Genomic DNA, 23,176 nt, shown 5'->3' on the forward strand with positions numbered 1-23,176 from the left:
AGTTGCCCTTGCAGTCCTCAAAATTGACTCCAGACTCCATGAAGTCTTATGGTATCATGTCAGACATGAGCTAGGAAACCTCCTCCTAGGTTTGCTGGTGGCATGGTGGCTCAGTGGTGAGCACTGCTGCCTCACAGTACCTCAGGGGCTGGGTTCAATTCCACTCTGTGAGTTTGAACATTCTCCTCATGTCTGCATGGGTTTCCTCTGGGTGTTCCAGTTTCCTCCCACAGTCCAAAGATGTTCAGGTGAGGTGGATTGGCCAGGCTAAATTGTCCATAGTGTCCAGGGATGTGCAGGCTAGGTGGGTTAGCCATGGGAAATGCAGGGTTATGGGAAATGCATAGATAAGTTTGGGGGGTGGGGGTCAGTGGGTGGGTGTTGGTGGGTGGAATGCTTTTCGGGTGGGAGGGGTATGTGAACTTGATGGACCGAATGGCTTGCTTCCATGCCATAGGGATTCTATGATTACCATGTGCCACATCCCTTGGCTAATGAATCAGTGCTCCTCCATTTTAAACAGCACATGGATGAAGCATTGAGTGTGACATGGGTGCAGAACGTACTTTGAGTTGGGCACCTCAGTGTCCACTAGAAGGAGTGACTTCAGCACCACAACTTACTGAGCTCAAGTCCAAGGTAAAGAAATTTCTACTAGAATGCGCCTGCAGCAGCTGGTGATAGAACCAACAAGTGGAAAATCATACTTGACCTCATCCTCAGTAATCTCTCTGTCACATATACATTTGTCCATGACTTCACATTGAAAATACCTTTTATTACGTAGGGTTCAAATGTCAAACTTCAAGCAGATCTAGCAACCCCAGGACTTGTGTCCATGAGGCACTATGAGCTATTAGCAACATCAGGGTCATACTCCATTGCAATCTGCAATCTAACAGCCCGGCATATTCCCCCACCCCCCACTAAACCATTACCAACAAGCCAGGGGATTAACTCTGGTTCAATGGAGAGTGCCAAGGGCATGCCTAAAGATTAAGTGTAAACATGGTGATTCTACAGTACAGGACTACTTGCATATCAAACAGTATAAGCAGCAAGTGATAGGCAGAGCCAAGCAATTCCAGAACTAATGGATTAGATCAAAGTTCTGTCACATCCAGCCTTGAATGGAGGTGGACATTAAACCATTCACTAGAGGAGGTGGCTCCACAAATATCCCCATCCTCAATAGTGGAAGAGCCTAACACATCAGTGCAAAAGATAAGGCAGAAGCATTTGCAACAATCGTCAGTGGATGATCCATCTCAGCCTCCTCCAGTGGTCCCCAGCGTCACGGGTACCAGCCTTCAGGCATTTTAATTCACTCCATGTGATGTTTAAGAAACAATTGGAGGTACTGGATGCTGCAAAGTATATGTGCCCTGACAATATTCTGGCAATAATAATAAAGAGCTCTGATCCAGAACCTTCTGCCCTCCTACATAAGCTCTTCCAATATGGTAACACTGGCGTCTACCCAACAATGTGGAAAATTGCTCACATATGTACAAAAAAAGCAAGACTAATTCAACTCAGCCCATTACTGGCCCATCAGTCTACTCAGTAAATTGATGGAAGGTGACATCAACAGAGCTATCAAGCAGCAACTGCTCAGCAATAACCTGCTCAGTGACGCCCAATTTCGGTTATGCTAAGGCCACTCAGCTCCTGACCTCATTACAGCCTTGGTTCAAATATGAATAAAAGGGCTGAATTTTTTTTCAGGACAAGCTTTGGGCAGAGGAAATGTCCTGGGTGTTGCAGTGGGAGAGGGACTCCCTGAGATTCTTGTACAGAGAGGAGGAAAACTTCTTCAAGGCAGGCAGCAAGTTTGTTTCAGGACTTGGCTGAAGAGCTTCAGGGCAGAGGAAATGACTTCAAGTTTGTTTCAGCACCACAGCCACATTTGCTTCCTCAGTGCCTGCCTCCGTAACCAACTCATCCCACACGGATTCCGGACCACCTTTAAACCAGCAGAGTTCAGACCTGAACAGGACAAACAGTACAGACTACAGATTCAAAAACACCAGCAACAGTTCTCCTTCAAGATCCTCCGCTCCACGCTCGCAGCAATGCGCCAGCACCTAACCTCTCTAAAGACATGCCTATCTCAGCTGAGGGCCACACTCTCTCAGAATTGCAAAGGACCCACTCTGTACTACATCCTCAGGAGAATTCATACTCTCAACAAACAGTATTTCAATTCCATCTCAAACATCAAAAATTGTAAGTACAACAAACTTTTATCTACCCACCTCCATAAACAGTGCTCCTCAAACATTCCAGTAGATTCCCCCAGCCTCTGGAACTGCTCAGACGCCATTAGCAATGCGGCTGGTGCAGCTGCCACCACCATGCTGATTGATGATGTCACTTCCGCTCCCATCATGGCCACTCCCACAACCACTTCTGCCCCTCACAATTCCTCATGCACCACACGTGACATCACTTCCGCCCCTCACATCATCGCTGATGTCACATGCTCAGTGACTTCCGCCCCCCCCCCCCCCCCACTGCCGTGTTTGCCACCACTTCCACCCCCTACCAACGCCACTCACCTGTATTCTTCTGACACGCCCCCCACAGACCCCACTGTCACTATCCCTACCCCCCAGAACCCCGAGGGGAACACTACCCCTGCTCATGACTCCACCCCCGTTCCCCCCACCATCACACCCACTCCAGTTACAGGTTCCGCCCCCACTCTCAGCTCTACACCCACACCAGATCCCAGCTCCCAGCCCTGCCGAGTTTTCACCATCCCTCCAGACCTCCCACTCACTGAGGATGAACGATCAGTCCTCAGCAAAGGCCTCACCTTCATCCCCCTCCGTCCACGCATCAATGAATTTAATACACGCCGTGACGTCGAACACTTCTTCCACCGCCTCCGCCTCCGAGCTTATTTTCACAATCAGGACTCCCGCCCACCTTCCGAGGACCTCTTCGCCCATCTCCAACTCACTGCATCCACCTGGACACCCCGTGCTGGCCTAAACCCGCCCTCAACCTCTTCATTTCCAATTGCCGCCGGGACATTAACCACCTTAACCTGTCTACCCCCCTCCCCCACTCCAACCTCTCATCCTCACAACGCGCAGTCCTCCAATCCCTCTGCTCCAATCCTGACCTCACCATCAAGCCAGCGGATAAAGGGGGCGCAGTGGTAGTCTGGCGCACTAACCTCTACACCGCTGAAGCCAAACACCAACTCGAGGACACCTCTTCCTATCGCCCCCTCGACCATCACCCCAGCCCTCATCACCAAACCATCATCTCCCAGACCATACAGAACCTCATCACCTCAGGAGATCTCCCACCCACAGCTTCCAACCTCATAGTCCGGGAGCCCCGCACTGCCCGGTTCTACCTCCTTCCCAAGATCCACAAGCCTGACCACCCTGGCCGACCCATTGTCTCAGCATGCTCCTGCCCCACTGAACTCATTTCTACCTACCTCGACACTGTCCTATCCCCCCTAGTCCAGGAACTCCCCACATACGTTCGAGACACCACCCACGACCTCCACCTCCTCAAGACTTCCGTTTCCCTGGCCCCCAACGCCTTATCTTCACCATGGATATCCAATCCCTCTACATCTCCATCCGCCATGACCAGGGCCTCCAAGCCCTCCATTTCTTCCTCTCCAGACGTCCCCAACAGTACCCTTCCACCGACACTCTCATTCGTTTGGCCGAACTGGTCCTCACCCTTAACAATTTCTCCTTCGAATCCTCCCACTTCATCCAGACCAAAGGGGTAGCCATGGGCCCCAGCTATGCCTGTCTCTTTGTTGGCTACGTAGAACAGTCCATCTTCTGTAGTTACACCGGCACTACTCCCCACCTCTTCCTCCGCTACATTGATGACTGCATTGGCGCCACCTCGTGCTCCCGCGAGGAGGTTGAGTAATTCATCAACTTCACCAACACATTCCACCCTGACCTTAAATTTACCTGGACCATCTCTGACACCTCCATCTCCTTCCTGGACCATCTCCATTAATGACGACCGACTTGATACCGACATTTTTTACAAACCCACTGACTCCCACAGCTATCTGGATTAAACCTCTTCCCACCCTACCTCCTGCAAAAATGCCATCCCGTATTCCCAATTTCTTCGCCTCCACTGTATCTGCTCCCAGGAGGACCAGTTCCACCACAGAACACACCAGATGGCCTCCTTCTTTAGAGATCGCAATTTCTCTTCCCACATGGTTAAAGATGCCCTCCAACGCATCTCGTCCACATCCTGTACCTCCGCCCTCAGACCCCACCCCTCCAACCGTAACAAGGACAGAACGCCCCTGGTGCTCACCTTCCACCCTACCAACCTTCGCATAAACCAAATCATCCACCGACATTTCCACCACCTCCAAACAGACCCCACTACCAGGGATATATTTCCCTCCCCACCCCTTTCCGCCTTACGCAAAGACCGTTCCCTCCGCGACTACCTGGTCAGGTCCACACCCCCCTACGACCCACCCTCCCATTCTGGCACTTTCCCCTGCCACCGCAGGAACTGTAAAACCTGTGCCCACACCTCCTCCCTCACCTCCATCCAAGGTCCTAAAGGAGCCTTCCACATCCATCAAAGTTTCACCTGCACATCCACCAATATCATTTATTGTATCTGTTGTTCCCGATGTGGTCTCCTCTACATTGGGGAGACTGGGCACCTCCTAGCAGAGTGCTTTAGGGAACATCTCCGAGACACCCGCACCAATTAACCACACCGCCCCGTGGCCCAACATTTCAACTCCCCCTCCCACTCTGCCGAGGACATGGAGGTCCTGGGCCTCCTTCACCGCCGCTCCCTCACCACCAGACGCCCGGAGGAAGAACACCTCATCTTCCGCCTCGGAACACTTCAACCCCAGGGCATCAATGTGGACTTCAACAGTTTCCTCATTTCCCCTTCCCCCACCTCACCCCAGTTCCAAACTTCCAGTTCAGCACTGTCCCCATGACTTGTCCTACCTGCCTATCTTCTTTTCCACCTATTCACTCCACCCTCCCCCCCCCCCCGACCTATCACGTTCATTTCCTCCCCCACTCACCTATTGTACTCTATGCTACTTTCTCCCCACCCCCACCCTCCTCTCACTTATCTCTCCACCCTTCAGGCTCTCTGCCTGTATTCCTGATGAAGGGCTTTTGCCCAGAGCATCGATTTTACTGCTCCTCGGATGCTGCCTGAACTGCTGTGCTCTTTCAGCACCACTAATCCATAAGCAGAAACTAATAGCCAAGTTCCGTACCCATGAAGACGGGCTCAACTGTAATCTTGGGTTCATGTCGTGCTCAGTGTAAACCCACCATACTGTTCTGTATTTGTAAAGTCTTCCTTACACCTTCCTTACATTTTGACACCATCAGCTTGATAACCTGTAAAGGTCTCTCTACCTTAATTAGTTTATACAGTTTTGGATTTCTTGTTACTTTAATTGAATCCTTGGCATGCAACTCTTATACCTAGCATGTTATTTCAGTCATTTAGATGTGTGTCATGTGACTTCTGACCTTGTCCACCCCAGTCCAATACCTCCACATCATGGGAACTATTATTGGCTAACAAAGGATAGTGTGTAATAGCAGATATGTTATAACATCACCTGGTATATGAGGGTTGGGGTAAGGACATGGGAGAAGGTGCTTCAAGCCCTCAAGTTGTTGAACTTGATAATGTGTCTAGAAGGCTATAGAGTTCCCAAGCTATTCTTCTAGCTTGCACTGAGCTTCACTGGAGCACTGCAGCAAGCACATGACAGAGATGTTGGCCAGGGAACAAGGAGATGTGTTCAAGTTGCAGGCAACTGAAAGCTTTTTTTGTGGACAGAACGTAGTTTTCTGTGAAGTGATCAACCAGCCTACGTTTCATTTCCCTAATGCAGAGGAGACCACATTGTGAGCAGCGAATGCAGTAGACTAAATTGTGAGAAGTGCAGGTAAATTGCTACTTCAGCTGGATGGTGTGTTTGGGCCCTTGGATACTGGGGAGCGAGGAAGTAAACAAGCAGGTGTCACACCGACTGTTGTTGCATGGGGAGGTGTTGTGAAACTGTGGGGGTGTTGGGAGTGGAGGAAGAGTGGACCAGGAGGGAACAGTCCCTGTGGAAAACTGACAGGGGAGGGGACTATGTGTCTGGTGATGGCATCCCACTGGAGATGGTGGAATTGGTATCTAATGTTCCATTGGATGTGGATGCTGGACTACTCAGACCCCTTAGCATCATGGAGGCCCACAGACCCACTAACACACTAAAACAACAGTTAATGAACTTGAAAGACTCTATACAGACAACAAAAAAAACTAATGTCATTTACAAAATAGCGTGCAAGAACTGTAACACACACTACATTGGACAAAGAGGCAGAAAACTAGCCACCAGCATACATGAACATCAATTAGCCACAAAACAACATGACCCACTCTCATTAGTATCCTTACATACAGATGAGGAAGGGCACCACTTTGACTGGGATAGCACATCTAACCTAGGACAAGCCAAACAGAGACATGCATGAGAATTTCTAGAAGCATGGCATTCTAACCAGAACTCTATCAACAAACACATTAACTTGGATCTTATCTACCACCCCTTGAGAAAAAGAACAGAAAATGACATCAACACAGGAAATGATATCACTACAGAAAATGACTTCGCTAACCCAAGGAAACTCAAACATATAAATAGAAAGCGGGCTACATCACCAGTGCTTCATTCAGAGGCTCACTGACGATGTTACCTCGTATGGTGACAAAACGTCTGAAAATGAACCTTCCAGCACAGCAAGCAAACCTACATCCAGAACCTCAACCTGAGCTACAAATCTTCTCAATACTCACTAGCTCTTAACTGTCTTAAAGGTACAGTGCACCCACATCTTCATAACTTCAGAACAGATTCAGCAGTGACGGAGGAACAGTGGGAATGGAATAGAGTCTTTTATCATCAATGCTGCTTCCTCTCTCATCCTGAATTGGAATCAGTTTTTCTTCCAATTCCCACTCCGCTCTCACCTTCTCCTTGTCCATCTGACTCCTCCCTTCTCTTCCTCGACATTTCTGTTTCCATTTCTGTGTAAAAGATTTGTTTTCTCACGTCACACTTGTTTCATTTGTAGATCATGTTAAGTTTATGTTTGTGTTCTTGTTTCTTTTACGAGCAGATAAATCTACACTCTATCTACTTTGTCTAAATCACTCATGATTTTGAAAAGCTCAGTCAGATCTCCTCTTGACCTGCTCTTCAGGGAAAGTAGTCTCAATTTCTTCAATCTATCTTCATAGCTGAAATTTCTCATTACTGGAACAACGCTAGTAAATTGCTTCTGCATTCTCTTCAGTGCCTTCACATCTTTCCTATAATATGGTGCGCTCAACTATAGACAATACTCCAGCCAAGATCTAACAACTGTGTTGTGCAAGTTCAACATTACTCTTTTGGTATTGCACTCTATGTCTCAAAAACACTGAATGCTTTATTTACTCATCTCTCCACCTTTTCTGGCACCTATAATGATTTGTGCACATATGCACATGGGTTCCTTTGCTCCTGCATGCCTTTAAAAATTGTAACCCCCATTGAACCTCATTTCGCCCTCTTCACCAGGTTGCCAATATTCTGACTTGGAGCATTCCTGAAAATCCCCCACAGAATACAGTCTTTGTGATCCAGATGATTGGAATGGACTTTTACACAAACCCATTACCTTGTTCATCTCTTGGTGACTGTGTCTCGGTCACAAGCTCTGAAATTGCCTTCCTAAGCCTGAAGTCAATAAAGCTTGTTCCTTTGAACTTTTATTGTGTGTCCTAATATCTCCTTGTGATGACATTTTGTTTATTAGTGAACCTGTGATGCTGCTGGAAATATTTTAAAGTTTTTGAATAAATGTATGTTTTTATGGATGTTTGTGTAGTCTGTAGACTCAAAATTTTACACAACCTCCTACAAAATCTGCTTTGGACTGGCAACACTAAATTATCTCAGTATTTCTTGGTTCCAAGCATTTTTGTTTTTAAAATTAAAGTTTATTAAGGTATATGTTATTTTGTAGCCTCGACCAGGGACATGAACTCAGACTTGTCTTTGTACCCTATTTAATCGATGCTTCAATGAACAGGTCACATTATTGAAACCGTTAATGCCAGAGTAAGTTTAGCCTTACTCACAATGAACAATCCTAAGGACACATTGTGAAAGAACCCACTGCATATGCATCATTTTACTTAAAGTTCTAGTCACGTCTGTTTGGGCAAGGTTTCTTAGCAGGCTCTGTGAAGTGCAAAGATTTTTCAAAAGCACCACGAGTGCATAAAGGATGACTTAACGGAGAAGGTCTCAAAAGAACTGTTCCTGTAATAAACCATGTTTAAAAAAAAGAACAAGTTCATTGCCATTTCCACATATCTGATTGGCCAATGAACTTTCAAAGTTGTGAAACCTAAAAGAACAGCATTTTGTTAGACATGATTGTTGATAGAGCCAACAGTGAAAATTATATCTTTCAGTGACGTGTACACAAAGCTTTGAACCAGCTATATAATTTATCAGTGTCAGAATTTGGAATACTCTCAGCATGGATCTGTAAAACTCTCCCACATCTTACAATGTGAAACCTATTTGTTTGCCTCTTTCTAAATCACAGTTCTGAATGCACTTCTTGAATACAAAGATGCTGTCCAGAAGCAAGAAAAAAGACCTATAGGTCATTTTCAAAGCCACATCCAAAGAGTATATTCTTTTGAAATGTCCTCATTCTTATGAGTTATTCTGTATAATTTATGTTGTGCTGGAAATGAGAAAATAAATTTTTAGCTGATCAACATCTGACCTCATGTTTGGAAATATGTTACTTAAAGATTTCTTAACATAATTCCGAAGTATTCACAGAATGATTTTTTAAAATCCTTCATATCTTCTGTGTGTACATGCTTCATTCAAGTACCTCATGAACATAGGAACAGAGGATCAGTGAATTTGTCTTAGTAAGATACTGGACTCAGAGTGAGTTGTGGAGTCAATGTTAGGATTGTAGCTCCAAATCAAGCAATGTAAAACACCTTCACACTGTGATTATGAAATTGGTGACTGTAACCTAACTAACTGTCTGTCTCCTGTACACATTAAATCCCACTAGCCTGAGAGCTGACTTTAGTAATTCCTTGAACTTAACTGTCTCCTTTTTCCTGCCAGTTTCTGCCGTCGCATTCTATTGCATCCATTTTTACTTTGGAGCTGTTTCCCTCATATTTTGTCTTTATAGTTCTTAAAATGAACTAAGTTACGACATACGATTGGAAGAAGTTTTAGGGGTGAAATATTAATGGGACAAAACTGCAAAGGGTTAAAATATCTGAGATGCATGCTCTTTATTTTAATTTTAGTTTCCAATGCATTGCTCCTTTCCTCCAACTCATCATTATGCGCAGAGTTTTCGGCATTTTCAATTTGGGTTCCCAACCCTCCAGGAAATTCCAGGAGCTCCTGGGAATTTTGTTTAAACAGATTACTACTTTAGCAGTCCCAAAGTAAAAACTTGAACAGAAAATAATCATAACAGTTTAGGACTTGAGTATTTCTGGAAAAGGTCACATTTTTGTTGAAATTTTTCATTTTGTACTCATCAGGACAATTAACAAGAGCGTTGACATTTCGGGCAAGATCTGTGTCCTGAAGAAGGGTCCCATCTGAAATGCTGACTATCTTGCTCCTTAGATGCTGCTTGACCTGCTGTGCCTTTTCCAGTGCCATACTTTATCAATTCTGACTTCTCCAGCATCTGCAGACCCCAACATCTGTCTCCTCATCAGGACAATTTACAAGCAAAATTCTAATGTAAAAGGAAAGCAATTTTTATGGTATTAACGCCTGTGTATAATTTACTGTATTACTTTGTTTCTTATAAATTTTCCTGATGCAAGACAAACAGCTTCACAATTTCCTTTTAACAAAATTAAAATATTGGTAAATGGAAAAAGGCTGGAAGTTACATTATAACTCCAAGAATATACCCGACCAGAGTCAGTAATTCTATAAAGTGGTGAAAGTAAAATCTTTCAATATTTTTAAAGCAGAGGTGGATAGATGTATTGTTCAGCAAGGGAGCAAAATGTTATCTCTGACCGGCTTGAAAGGATATTGGAGCAGGAGGGGGAGGATCCAGTTGTTGTGGTCCACTTTGGGACTAACAACATAGGCAAAGCTAGGGTGGAGGATTATTAAGCACTAAGAATGAAATTAAGGAACAGGTGCTAAAGGGTTATAATCTCCAGATTACTGCCAGATCCTCATGCAAATTGGTTTAGGGATAAGAAAGTTAGAGAAGTAAACATGTAGCTAAGGGAGTGGTGTGGGAAAGAGGAGTTCCATGTCATGGGGTATTGGCATCAGTTTTGGAACAGGAGGGATCTGTACCAATGGGACAGTGTCCACCTGAACCGATCTGGAACCAGTGTTCTAGTGAAAAGGATAAATAGGATGGTGACTAGGATTTTAAATGAGTCAGTCGGGGGAAGGAAAGGGGAAAATGACAGGAAGTATGATGGTAAATTTAAAAGGTAAGCAGCAGGTTAGCATGTGTTTTCTTTTATTCATTCACAGGATGAGTGCGTCGCTGGCTAGCCTAGCATTTATTGCCCATCCCTAATTGCCCAGGGGGCAGTTGAGAGTCAACCACATTGCTGTGGGTCTGGAATCACATGTAAGCCAGACCAGGTAAGGATGACAGTTTCCTTCCATAAAGGGCATTGGTGAACCAGATGGGCTTTTTACAACAATGGATTCATAGTCTTCATTCGACTCTTAATTCCAGATTTTTTATCGCATTCAAATTCCACCATCTGCCATGAAGGGATTCAATCCTGGGTCCCCAGAACATTATCTGGGTCTGGATTAACAGTCCAGTGATAATACCATGAGGCCTTGCCTCCCTTCAGGAGTATACAGGAGGGTTTAACTACAAGGCAGACTATGAAAGAAGTAAAAAGGAAGGATAACTCAGGAGATATTATTAGAGATGCTGAAAATCATGAGGGTATGAAAACTAGCATAAGAGCTCATAGCATTCAGGTAACAAGATTGATGAGTTAATGGCACAAATCATCGTGACTGAATATGATTTAGTAGCCATTAAGAAGACATGGTTACAGGATAGTCACAATTGGGAGTTAAATATCCAGGGGTATCAGACTATTCGGAAGGACAGACAGGAAGGTAAGGGGGATGGAGTAGCTCTGATATTCAAGACAACATCAGGGTGGTGCTGTACCAAAAGAGATGGTGGGCAAAATAGCAAGTGTACTTGTGATAATTTTCCAAAATTCACTGGACTCTGGAGCAGTTCCAGCAGATTGGAAAACAGTAAATATGACGCCACTGTTTAAAAAGGGAGGTAGACAAAAGATGGGGAATTCTCGACCAGTTAGCTTAACTTCGGTAGTGGGGAAGATGCTTGAGTCTACTATCAAGGAATAAATAACAAGGTATCTTGATAGAAATTGTCCCCTTGGGCAGTCGCAGCATGGGTTCAAGAAGGACAGGTCATGTTTAACTAATCTTTTGGAATTCCATGAAGACATTACGAGCAAGGTGGTTAACGAGGAACCAGTAGATGCGTCTACCTAGATTTCCAAAAGGCTTTCAACAAGGTGCCACACAAGAGGCAGCTGCATAAGATAAAGATGCATGGCATTACGGGTGAAGTATTTGCATGGATAGAGGATTGGTTGACAAACAAGAAGCAAAGAATGGGGATAAATGAGTGTTATTCTGGTTGGCAATCAGTATCTAGTGGTGTACCTCAGGGATCACAATTATTCACAATTTATATAGATGATTTGGAGTTGGACCATGTGTAGTGTGTCAAAGTTTGCGGATGACACTAAGATGAGTGACAGTGCAGAGGACTGTGAGACTTTGCAGAGGAACATAGGCAATTTAAATGAGTGGACAAATGTCTGGCAGATGGAGTACAATGTTAATAAATGTGAAACAATCCATTTTGGTAGGTGTGACAGTATAAAGGATTATTACTTGAATGGTATAAAGTTGCAGCAAGCTGCTATGCAGAGGGACCTGGGTGTCCTTGTGCATGAATCACAAAAGGTTAGTCTGCAGGTACAACTTCTGAGTTGGGGGGAAGGGAAAGTGAAAGCGACAGGGAGTATGGCGTTAAATGGAAAGATAAGAAGCAGGATAGCAAGTGTCCAGGCGGATTTAAAATTGAGGCAGACTGGGAATGGAGAAAAAAGCAAGGATAACTTAGGATATCATATGACTTCCAATATCTCTAACGATAAGAAAGTTACCATTAAGGCACTTTACCTGAATGCTCGTAGCATTCATAACAAAGCAGATGAACTAATAGCACAGATCATAGTGAATGATTATGATGTGGTAGGCATCACAGAGACTTGGTTACAGGGGGGTCAGGACTGGCAGTTAAACCTCCAAGGATTTTCAACTTATCGAAAAGACAGGGAGTTCGGCAGAGGGGGTGGGGTTGCCTTGTTAGTTCAGAACAAAATTAAATTTATGGCACTGAATGACATAGCGTCAGATGATGTGGAGTCTGTGTGGGTGGAATTGAGGAACCACAAAGGCAAAAAAACCATAATTGGAGTTGTGTATAGACCTCCTAACAGTGGTCAGGACCAGGGGTGCAATATGTACCGGGAAATAGAGAAGGCATGTCAGAAAGGCAAGGTCACAGTAATCATGGGGGACTTCAATATGCAGGTGGACTGGGTAAATAATGTTGCCAGTGGATCCAAAGAAAGGGAATTCATGGAATGCCTACAGGATGGCTTTTTGGAACAGCTTGTCATGGTGCCCACAATGGAGCAGGTTATTCTGGACCTAGTGCTTTGCAATGAACCAGACTTTATAAAAGATCTTAAAGTAAGGGAACCCCTAGGAAGCAGCGATCATAATATGGTAGAGTTCAGTCTGCAGTTTGAAAGAGAGAAGGCAAAATCTGATGTAATGGTGTTACAGTTAAATAAAGGTAATTATGAGGGCATGAGAGCGGAACTGACAAAAATAGACTGGAAGCAGAGGCTTGCGGGGAAGACAGTAGAGCAAAAATGGCAGGAGTTTGTGGGTATAATTAAGGACACTGTACAGATGTTCATCCCCAAGAAAAGAAAGATTATCCAGGGAGGGATTAGACAGCCATGGCTGACAAAGGAAGTCAGGAAATGTATTAAAGAAAAAGAGAGATCCTATAAAGTGGCCAAGAGCACTGGGAAATCAGAAGATTGGGAAGGCTACAAAAACAAACAGAGGATAACAAAGAGAATAATAAGAAAGGAGAGGATCAAATATGAAGGTAGACTAGCCAGTAATATTAGAAATGATAGTAAAAGTTTCTTTCAATACATAAGAAACAAACGACAGGCAAAAGTAGACATTGGGCCACTTCAAACTGATGCTGGAAGCCTAGTGATGGGAGATAAGGAAATAGCAGGAGAACTTAACAAGTACTTTGCATCAGTTTTCACAGTGGAAGACATGAGTAATATCCCAACAATTAAAGGGAGTCAGGAGGCTGAGTTGAGTATGGTTGCCATTAAAAAAGAGATAGTGCTAGAAAAGCTAAAAAGTCTTAAAATTGATAAATCTCCTGGCCCCGATGGGATACATCCTAGAGTTCTGAGAGAGGTGGCTGAGGAAATAGCGGAGGCATTGGTTGAGATCTTTCAAAAGTCACTGGAGTCAGGGAAAATCCCGGATGATTGGAAGATCGCTGTTGTAACCCCATTGTTCAAGAAAGGATCAAGACAAAAGATGGAAAATTATAGGCTAATTAGCCTAACCTCAGTTGTTGGTAAAATTCTAGAATCCATCATTAAGGATGAGGTTTCTAAATTCTTAGAAGAGCAGAGTCTGATTAGAACAAGTCAACATGGATTTAGTAAGGGGAGGTCATGCCTGACAAACCTGTTGGAATTCTTTGAAGAGGTGACAAGTAGGTTAGACCAGGGAAACCCAGTGGATGTGGTCTGTCTAGACTTCCAAAAGGCCTTTGATAAGGTGCCACACGGGAGGCTGCTGAGCAAGGTGAGGGCCCATGGTGTTCGAGGTGAGCTACTGGGATGGATTGAGGATTGGCTATCTGACAGAAGGCAGAGAGTTGGGATAAAAGGTTCTTTTTCAGAATGGCAGCCGGTGATGAGCGGTGTCCTGCAGGGTTCAGTGTTGGGGCCACAGCTGTTCACATTATATATTAATGACCTGGATGAAGGGACTGGGGGATTCTAGCTAAGTTTGCAGATGATACGAAGTTAGTGGACAGGCAGGTAGTACTGAGGAAGTGGGGGAGGCTGCAGAAGGATCTAGACAGTTTGGGAGAGTGGTCCAGGAAATAGCTGATGGAATTCAACGTGAACAAATGCGAGGTCTTGCACTTTGGCAAAAAGAATAAAAGCACAGACTACTTCTAAACGGTGAGAAAATTCGTATAGCCAAAGTACAAAGGGATCTGGGAGTGCTAGTCAAGGATTCTCTAAAGGTCAACATGAAGGTTGAGTCTGTGATTAAGAAAGCGAATGCGATGTTGTCACTTATCTCAAGAGGGTTGGAATATAAAAGCACCGTTGTGCTACTGAGACTTTATAAAGCTCTGGTTAGGCCCCATTTGGAGTACTGTGTCCAGTTTTGGTCCCCACACCTCAGGAAGGACATACTGGCACTGGAACGTGTCCAGCGGAGATTCACACGGATGATCCCTGGAATGGCAGGTCTAACATATGAGGAACGGCTACGGATCCTGGGATTGTATTCATTGGAGTTTAGAAGATTAAGGGGAGACTTAATAGAGACGTGCAAGATAATACATGGCTTGGAAAGGGTGGACGCTAGGAAATTGTTTCCATTAGGTGAGGAGACTAGGACCCGTGGACACAGCCTTAGAATTAGAGGAGATAAATTCAGAACAGAAATGCAGAGACATTTCTTCAGCCAGAGGATGGTGGGCCTTTGGAATTCATTGCCGCAGAATGGAGGCCGGGACGCTAAATGTCTTCAAGGCAGAGAATGATAGATTCTTGTTGTCTCGAGGAATTAAGGGCTACGGGGAGAATGCGGGTAAGGGGAGTTGAAATGCCCATCAGCCATGATTGAATGGCGGAGTGGACACGATGGGCCAAATGGCCTTACTTCCACTCCTATGTCTTCTGGTCTTATGGTCTTAACAAGTAAGTAGGGAGGCAAATGAAAATTTGTCTTGCATTGCTAAATGGATTGAGTTTAAAAGCAGGGAGGTAATGTTACAGCTGCATAAGGTGCTGGGGAGGCCACACCTGGAGTACTGTGTGCAGTTTTGGTCTCCTTACTTGAGAAAGGAAGTACTGGCAATAGAGTAGGTCCTGAGGATGTTCACTAAGTTTATTCCATAGTTGGGAAGGGAGGGTTGGTTTATGAGGAGAGACCTAGTAGAGTGGGATTATATTCATTAGAATTTAGAAGAATGAGGAGGGATCTGGCAGAAACATATAAAATAATGGCAGGAATAGATAAGATAGAAGTAGAGAGGATGTTTCCACTGGCAGGAGAAACTAGGACGAGAGGGTGTATCCTCAAAATTAGGGGGAGTAGATTTAGGGCTGAATTGAGAAGGAACATCTTTGCCCAGAGGGTTGTGAATCTATGGAATTCCTCATTCAGTGAAGTTGTTGACACTACTTCAGTAGATGTTTTTAAAGCGAAGATAGATAATTCTTTGAACAATAAAGGAATTAAGGGTTCCGGCGAGTGGGCTGAGCCCACGAAAAGATGAGCCATGATTTTATTGAATGGCGGAGCAGGGTTGAAGGGCCAGATGGCCTACTCCTGCTCCTAGTTCTTGTATTCTTATGTTCAATGTGGCACCCAGCCATAAGAGATATTGAGACTAGGAAAAGGTCGGTTTCAAGGAGCATCTTAATGAAGGGAAGAAGGACAGAGAGGTTTTTGGAGGAAATTGCAACATTTATGATACAGACAGCTGAAAATCCTTGACTTTGCGTTGTATATTTGGTAATTCATAAAAATCCTAACATTCCCTACTTAGCATCATCATCAGAGCATAATTATTAAGATTGCTGATGTAAGAATTTTATCACCCCTTCTCAAAATAACTGGAGATACACAGTAAATGTGACTTTGCAAATAATTTTGTCTGTATGAAAATATCATGCCTCTTATTAGCCTAGTAGTGTGGTATATCATGTCAGTGATGCTACCTGGTGGTGGAGGAGTAACATAGATTCTTATAGAATACAAAGGAAGACATGACTGTCTCAACCTCAATATGTTGTAGGGTGTTCACCACAGGAAACTTTAAGAGATGACTTTACTGAAGCTAAATAGATAAACTTTCTACAGATTTAACCCTCTGAAAAATAGATCCTGGAATATTTGGGCTATTTTTGAGCTTTAATGCCCCACATTTCCAAAGTGAAGAATATAGGCAGGTTGCCTACTCCCAGATCTTTACCAGCAGTGTTGATGAAGATAAGAATTTAGTGAGGTCTTTTTTTTCTCTCCCTCACTTGTGAAGATGCTGAAATATTGTAGAACCAAAAGAACTTAATTTACCATTTTAACATGTGGAACTAGACAGTTTTGGCTATGATTTGGCTATAGACCTAAAGAAACAGAAATTGACTGGGGATGGGATGAGATTTAAACCATTGCAAAACCATATTACTAAGTTATCAGCAACCCAACATGCAACAAATGCTACTTAATAAATTTTAAACTACAAATGACATACATTGGCATTGTAACATTTAAACTAATATTCTGTTTTTATTTAGAAGAAGTCAGTCAATCTTTCATGTACACTTAAGAATATAGGTAAGTGCAGTTTCTGGATACAAATATATCTGGTTTTCCCAATCTCTCATCTGACTGGTGGAGGAAGACTTGATTTCTGAATTGGACTATTGAACAGTGGAAAATTTGGTGTATTCAAAATAGATTACATGGAGTGAAAACAGAAAATACAGGAAATTCTCTGTAGGTTGGGTAGCATTGGTGGAAGAAGAAAGAATTAATGTCTCTAGTCAATGACCTTTTATTTTTATTTCATATTCACCATCTGCAGTATTTGCTTTGGTATTAGTTTGATGGAGTATATTTAAAGCTTCACACAAAGTGCTAAAGGAAAGAAGGAGAATATTTGTCTGTAAATATTGACCTTCATAAATGATTGGCAAACAAAGATGGAGGACAACATTGTTTAAGGAATACAAGGTTTAAGCATTTTGGTCATGTGCAACATTTAAGCTGCCAGTTAACAGTTGTGAGTACAGAAGCTGTTCCTGTGGGAAGTACTTAACTTGCAGCTGTAAGATAGGACTATCTCTGCCCACTGACAAATTGCTTTCTGTATCCGGCATGTTAAATAATTTATGCCACTTTCATTGTTTTTAATACCAGTAACAAGAAACGGAAATGTAATCCAGTCTCTCACCAAAAAACCATAAGTGGCTGTAATCTCCTTTTAGGCTTGTCTGCATTTCCTAGTTGCATGAATTGTTCAAATATCTATTCACTCATTAGTAAAGGTATTAATATTTTAATATATGTACAAATAGTTCCCAAGCATTGTAATGTTGATTTACTTTCTTACCTATTGTAGTCAGAAAGCAAACACAAGCAGCACAAATTGATGAGGATGCAATTTATTTTTGTAAGGGATTTAAAAATATCAACGTACAGAATAGGATATTAGGTTATTATTTCCCAGATTATTGTTTCCTTATTTGAACTAGGTGAGTAGGCTTTACCTAGTGTTCATGCTTTCATCAGTTGGTACAAACCTGAAGTAAATGAAGGAACTTCTATCGATTGTTGTAGTAGGCTTCATAAGCAGAGGGTACAAAAATTTTGTTTTCCCAGTTTAGTCAAACCTGAGTGATGAGAAGGCACCTACAATAAATTGTGTATTAAATATATGTAATGCAATTCACATCAAAACAGGAATATGAGAGACATATTCAGCAATGCTAAGGATCACAGTGAGTGGAAGTATCTTATGAAAGTTTTTGTCTTGCTAATGGCAATCAGGTGCAGAGTCGCTGACCTGAACCCAACAAAATTTGAACCAAGTCTGCACCACTACTTTAGTTCATGCACTATTGATGCTAGGGCTGATTCCATTAAGATATGCACTGGAAATGCAGATAACAATCAGAATACATGCTGTGCATTGATATGTCTGTATGCAATTGATCAGTCGATACCTCAAAGTAGAAGACAAACTATAACATCCTGTCCCAAGGGCAAGTGATCAGAAGACAAGTGCATATGAATTGCAATTACCTTGTTAAACATGCCAAATTTATCAAAATAATTTATTACTCATAACCTATGCTCAGTACCAGGAAAATGCTGCAAACCTACATTATTTGACTCACAACTGTTTAAAAAGTATTGGGACTTCAAATCTTAATTGGAAATATGAGACTAAATTTCAACTTAAGAGTCCAAAGTAATATGAGCATTGTGTAATTTCAGAGGATATTAAAAATGAGTTAATATTGTGAAGGGTTAATTGATTTGCGCTATTGTTTTTATCCCCAGATGGCAAATGCAAATCTCCCTTATACGTTTTACTGAATTAAACTTAGTCTTACTACCTGAAATTGTTATGTTTCACATTCAGGCAACTTTCCTTACCATAACTTTTCTAGTAGACTCCGTATTTTCCTTCCCTCCCCCTTCCCCATTTTCTATTCATAGGTGTTTGTCCAGAAGTACTTGATGGAATGCAACCCATTCTGATAATGGGTATGCTGTTGCTGAAATTACTGTGTTTGTTGGCTCTGGATAAGCAAGAGGACATTCAAAGAAGGCAAAACAGAGAGTGAAGTGTGCTTATCCCTTAGGCAGTCACGATATCTCAATGATCACCTGCTACGCAATGTATAGTTGCCATGGAGCACCAATTTGATGATAGAAAGGGAAGAGAAATTAATCTCAGGCTCAGCACTAGCCAGTCAAGAAGCTCTGGGAAGACATGAAGATGTTTCTCAAAGTTGCATTAAAAAGTGACTGTATTGCATTTGAAGTTCAAAGGCATGTAATGATCAACTTCAATAAGCAGAATTAGGCTATTCAGCCCTTTGAGTCAGCTCCATCATTCAATTATGGCTGATATGTTTCTCAAGGCGAAAACAAGGACTGCAGATGCTGGAAAAGCACCACACTCTTACTCTGATATGTTTCTCAATCCCATTCTTCTCCCTTTTCCCATGACTTTTTATCCCCTTACTAATCAAGAATCTATCAATCTCTGTCTTAAAAGCACTCATTGATGTGGAAGTGAATTACACAGATTTACCACCTTCTGGATAAGAAATTCCTCAGTCCTAAGCAGTCTTGCCTTCGCTCTGAGGCTGTGCCCTCGGGTCCTAGTCTCTCCTACAAGTGGAAAAATCAACTCCATGTTCATTCTATCCACGCCTCTCAGTATTCTGAAGCTTCCATGAGACAACCACTCATCTTTCTAAACTGTGTCAACCCCAGAGTCCTCAACTACTCCTCATATTGTTTTCAATTACAATTTTTATTTCACAGAAATGTTGGCCCTGATACAAGCCTGGGAGAGAAATTTATGCCTGGCATTCAACTGCATTTATGGAGCTTTAACCCAAAGCAGTGCAGTTTTTTTTTTAAAAAGGGCTTCCCTGTGTGAGAGCCAACCTAATTGACAGACTTGGTTCTTGTTGGGAGGGAATTTCTGGAGAAGAGACAGTAGACCAAGAATAACTTAGTTTACACTGATTGTGAGAGGGGCAAAGTGGATACAGTGTGATTTGGACCAAGAATGATCATTCCATGACAGAGTTGATTGACATGGCATTCTGAATAGAATATTGCAGTTGTTATTTTCATGTTTTTACTTACATATAAGTAATTACCATCCTTACAACAACTTGTCATTCATCAAATAAGGTCTTCTTCCTCCCTCAGCTGTAACGTGATCTATTTTATAGAAACTGGAGTTTGGCACTGGTACTGCAGCTGTCATTTTGAACTGTACTGGATTCCATAGAACATAGAACATAGAACAGCGGAGTACAGGCTCTTTGGCCCTCGATGTTGCGCCACCCTGTGGAACCAATCTGAAGCCCATCGGACCTACACTATTCCATTCTCGTCCATATGTCTATCTAATGACCATTGAAATGCCCCTAAAGTTGACGAGTGTGCACCTGTTGCAGGCAGTGCATTCTACGTCCCTACTACTCTCTGAGTAATGAAACTACCTCTGACATCTGTCCTATATCTATCACCCCTCAATTTAAAGCTATGCCACCTCATGCTAGCTATCACCATCCAAGGAAAAAGGCTCTCCCTGACCACCCTATCTAACCATCTGATTATCTTATATGTCTCTATTAAGTCACCTCTCAACCTTCTTGTCTCTAACAAAAACATCCTCAAGTCCCTCAGCCTTTCCTCATAAGACATTCCCTCCATACCAGGCAACATCCTGTAAATCTCCTCTGAACTCTTTCTAAAGCTTCCACATCTTCCTATAATGCACCTGAACTGCACGCAATATTTCAAGTACGGCTAGACCAGAGTCTAGTACAGCTGCAGCATGACCTCGTGGCTCCGAAACTCGATCCTTCTACTAATAAAACCTAACACACCCTATAGCTTCTTAACAGCTCTATCAAACTGGGTGGCAACTTTGAGGGATCTATGAATATGGATACCGAGATCTCTCTGCTCATCTATACTACCAAGAATCTTACCATTAGCCCAGTACTCTGTATTCCTGTTACTGCTTCCAAAGTGAATCACCTCACACTTTTCTGCATTAAACTCAATTTGCCACCTCTCAGCCCAGCTCTGCAGCTTGTCTGTGTCCCTCTGTAACCTGCAATATCCATCTGCACTGTCCATAATTCCACCGACCTTAGTGTCATCCACAAATTTATTAACCCATCCTTTTACACCCTCATCCAGGTTGTTTATAAAAATGACAAACAGCTGTGGACCCAAAACAGATCCTTGCGGAACACCACTAGTAACTGAACTCCAGGATTAACATTTCTCATCAACCACAACCCTCTGTCTTCTTTCATCTAGCCAATTTCTGATCCAAACCGCCAAATCACCCTCAATCCCATGTCTCCGTATTTTGTGCAGTAGCCTACCATGAGGAACCTTATCAAACACCATACTGAAATCCATATACACCACATCGACGGCTTTACCTTCATCCACCTGTTTAGTCTCCTTCTCAAATAACTCAATAAGGTTTGTGAGGCACGACCTACCCTTTACAAAACTGTGTTGACTATCCCTCATCAACTTATTCCTATTGAGATGATTATAAACATTTCTCCAACACTTTACCTACACCTGAAGTAAGGCTCACTGGTCTATAATTACCAGGGTTGTCGCTACTGCCCTTCTTGAACGCGGGAACAATATTTGCTATCCTCCAGTCTTCTGGTACTATTCCTGTTGACAATGACAACATAAAGATCAAAGCCAAAGGCTCAGCAATCTCCTCCTTGGCTTCCCAGAGAATCCTAGGATAAATCCCATCCATCCCAGGGGATTTATCTATCTTCACACTTTCCAGAATTTTCAACACCACCTCCTGGTGAACTTCAATCCCATCTAGCCCAATAGCCTGTTTCTCAGTATTCTGCTCGACAACATTGTCTTTTTCCATTGCAAATACTGATGAAAGATATTCATTTAGTGCTTCCCTTATCTCTTCTGACTCCACACACAACTTCCCACCACTGTCCTTGATTGGCCCTAATCTTGCTCTCATCATTCTTTTCTCCCTTATATACCTATAGAAAGCTTTAGAGTTTCCCTGATCCTATCCACCAACAACTTCTCATGTCCCTTCCTCGCTCGTCATAGCTCTCTCTTTTGGTCTTTCTTGGCTACCTTGTAACTCTCAATCACCCTAACTGAGCCTTCACATCTCACCCTAACACTTCCATGGAAGTGTCTAAAAATTTGCAGCACAGAAAGAGGCCATTCAATCTAACAGATCCATGTCAATGCTGTGTTCCACTTATATCTGCTTACATTTTACTTGATCTCACTCTATCAAAAATAGCCTTCTATTTCTTTCTCTCTCAGCTGCTTAATTAGGTGTCCTTTGAATCCATTCAAAAGTACACAATCTTCCAAACCTTTCCAGGAATTAATACCCAGCCAATAAATGCCTCATAATTTAGCATCATCTGTAAATAATTCTCATGTGATTCTGATTTGGGGTCCTGTAGCAGTGTAGTTTTTAGCACATTTATTTCAGAAAATCATATAGGTTGTTCAAGTAACAGTAATTGACCATAATTGCTGTGTTAATCAATGGCTTTGATTCATTTTACAGCATTGATTTATGTGCCTATTTATTGCTAGTTATGAATATTGCAAGTTTTATAATCTTGGCTGATTTGTATTTTCAAATGTAAGTTGATAACATACAGGGGTTAGCTCTGTAAGATCATTAAATACATATTTTGACATGTCATGTTGAAGCTCTGCATTTTAAACCTCTCTTCAACACAAGTGCTTCCTTGTCATTCAATATTGTGAATAGTGTGGAAATATATTGCTAAGGTCATGATCTGAAATGGTAGAGTATGTTTGAGCAACTGAATGACTTCCTCATCTTCCTAACAAACTAATGCTATTAATTTGACAGTTAGAATGTGTCAAGTCAGCTGAAATGGTCTGATTGCCTTATGTGAAGACTTCTGATTTCATTGTATAATTGAATTAGCAAAATAGTAGCATTCAAACACAGATCAACAGAAACTTTTCTGCACTGTGTTTAAATCTTGATATATGCCATGTTTCACTGTTTTCTTTTGTTAGGTGAAGGAGGAATGCCGTCTTCTAAATGCTCCTCCTATTCCTCCAAGGGGTGCTAAAAGTGTTCCTACTCCAAGCCCACCGGTACCTCCTCGATTTGCAAAGACCCAGCTCCAGCAAGCTCATTCACCAAGCCCTAGTCTGTCCTATTACTCATCTGGTCTTCATGAGATGTAAGTGAAATAGCTATAAATAATGAATGAAAACTTTGTAGGATTTTGTGGGTCATTGATTTTTCTTAATTAAAAAAAAGTTTAATCCATCATCATTCAGGAAATGAATTCCCCCTTCCCTTCATTAATAAAGCATTAA

General features: G+C 42.6%; 1 protein-coding gene across 6 annotated transcripts in view; it reads left to right on the forward strand.

The window, feature by feature from the left end:
• Window positions 1–23,176, forward strand: part of gareml (GRB2 associated, regulator of MAPK1-like) — a 264,605-nt gene that overhangs the window by 196,095 nt on the left and 45,334 nt on the right. For all 6 annotated transcript variants that reach the window (XM_072563343.1, XM_072563353.1, XM_072563375.1 and 3 more), the window contains one exon: window positions 22,868–23,037. In XM_072563343.1, coding sequence (XP_072419444.1) covers window positions 22,868–23,037 — 170 coding nt within the window. The remainder of the gene's footprint in view (window positions 1–22,867; window positions 23,038–23,176) is intronic.

Source organism: Chiloscyllium punctatum, chromosome 3 (assembly GCF_047496795.1).
Source record: "Chiloscyllium punctatum isolate Juve2018m chromosome 3, sChiPun1.3, whole genome shotgun sequence".
NCBI classification, from domain to species: Eukaryota; Metazoa; Chordata; class Chondrichthyes; order Orectolobiformes; family Hemiscylliidae; genus Chiloscyllium; species Chiloscyllium punctatum.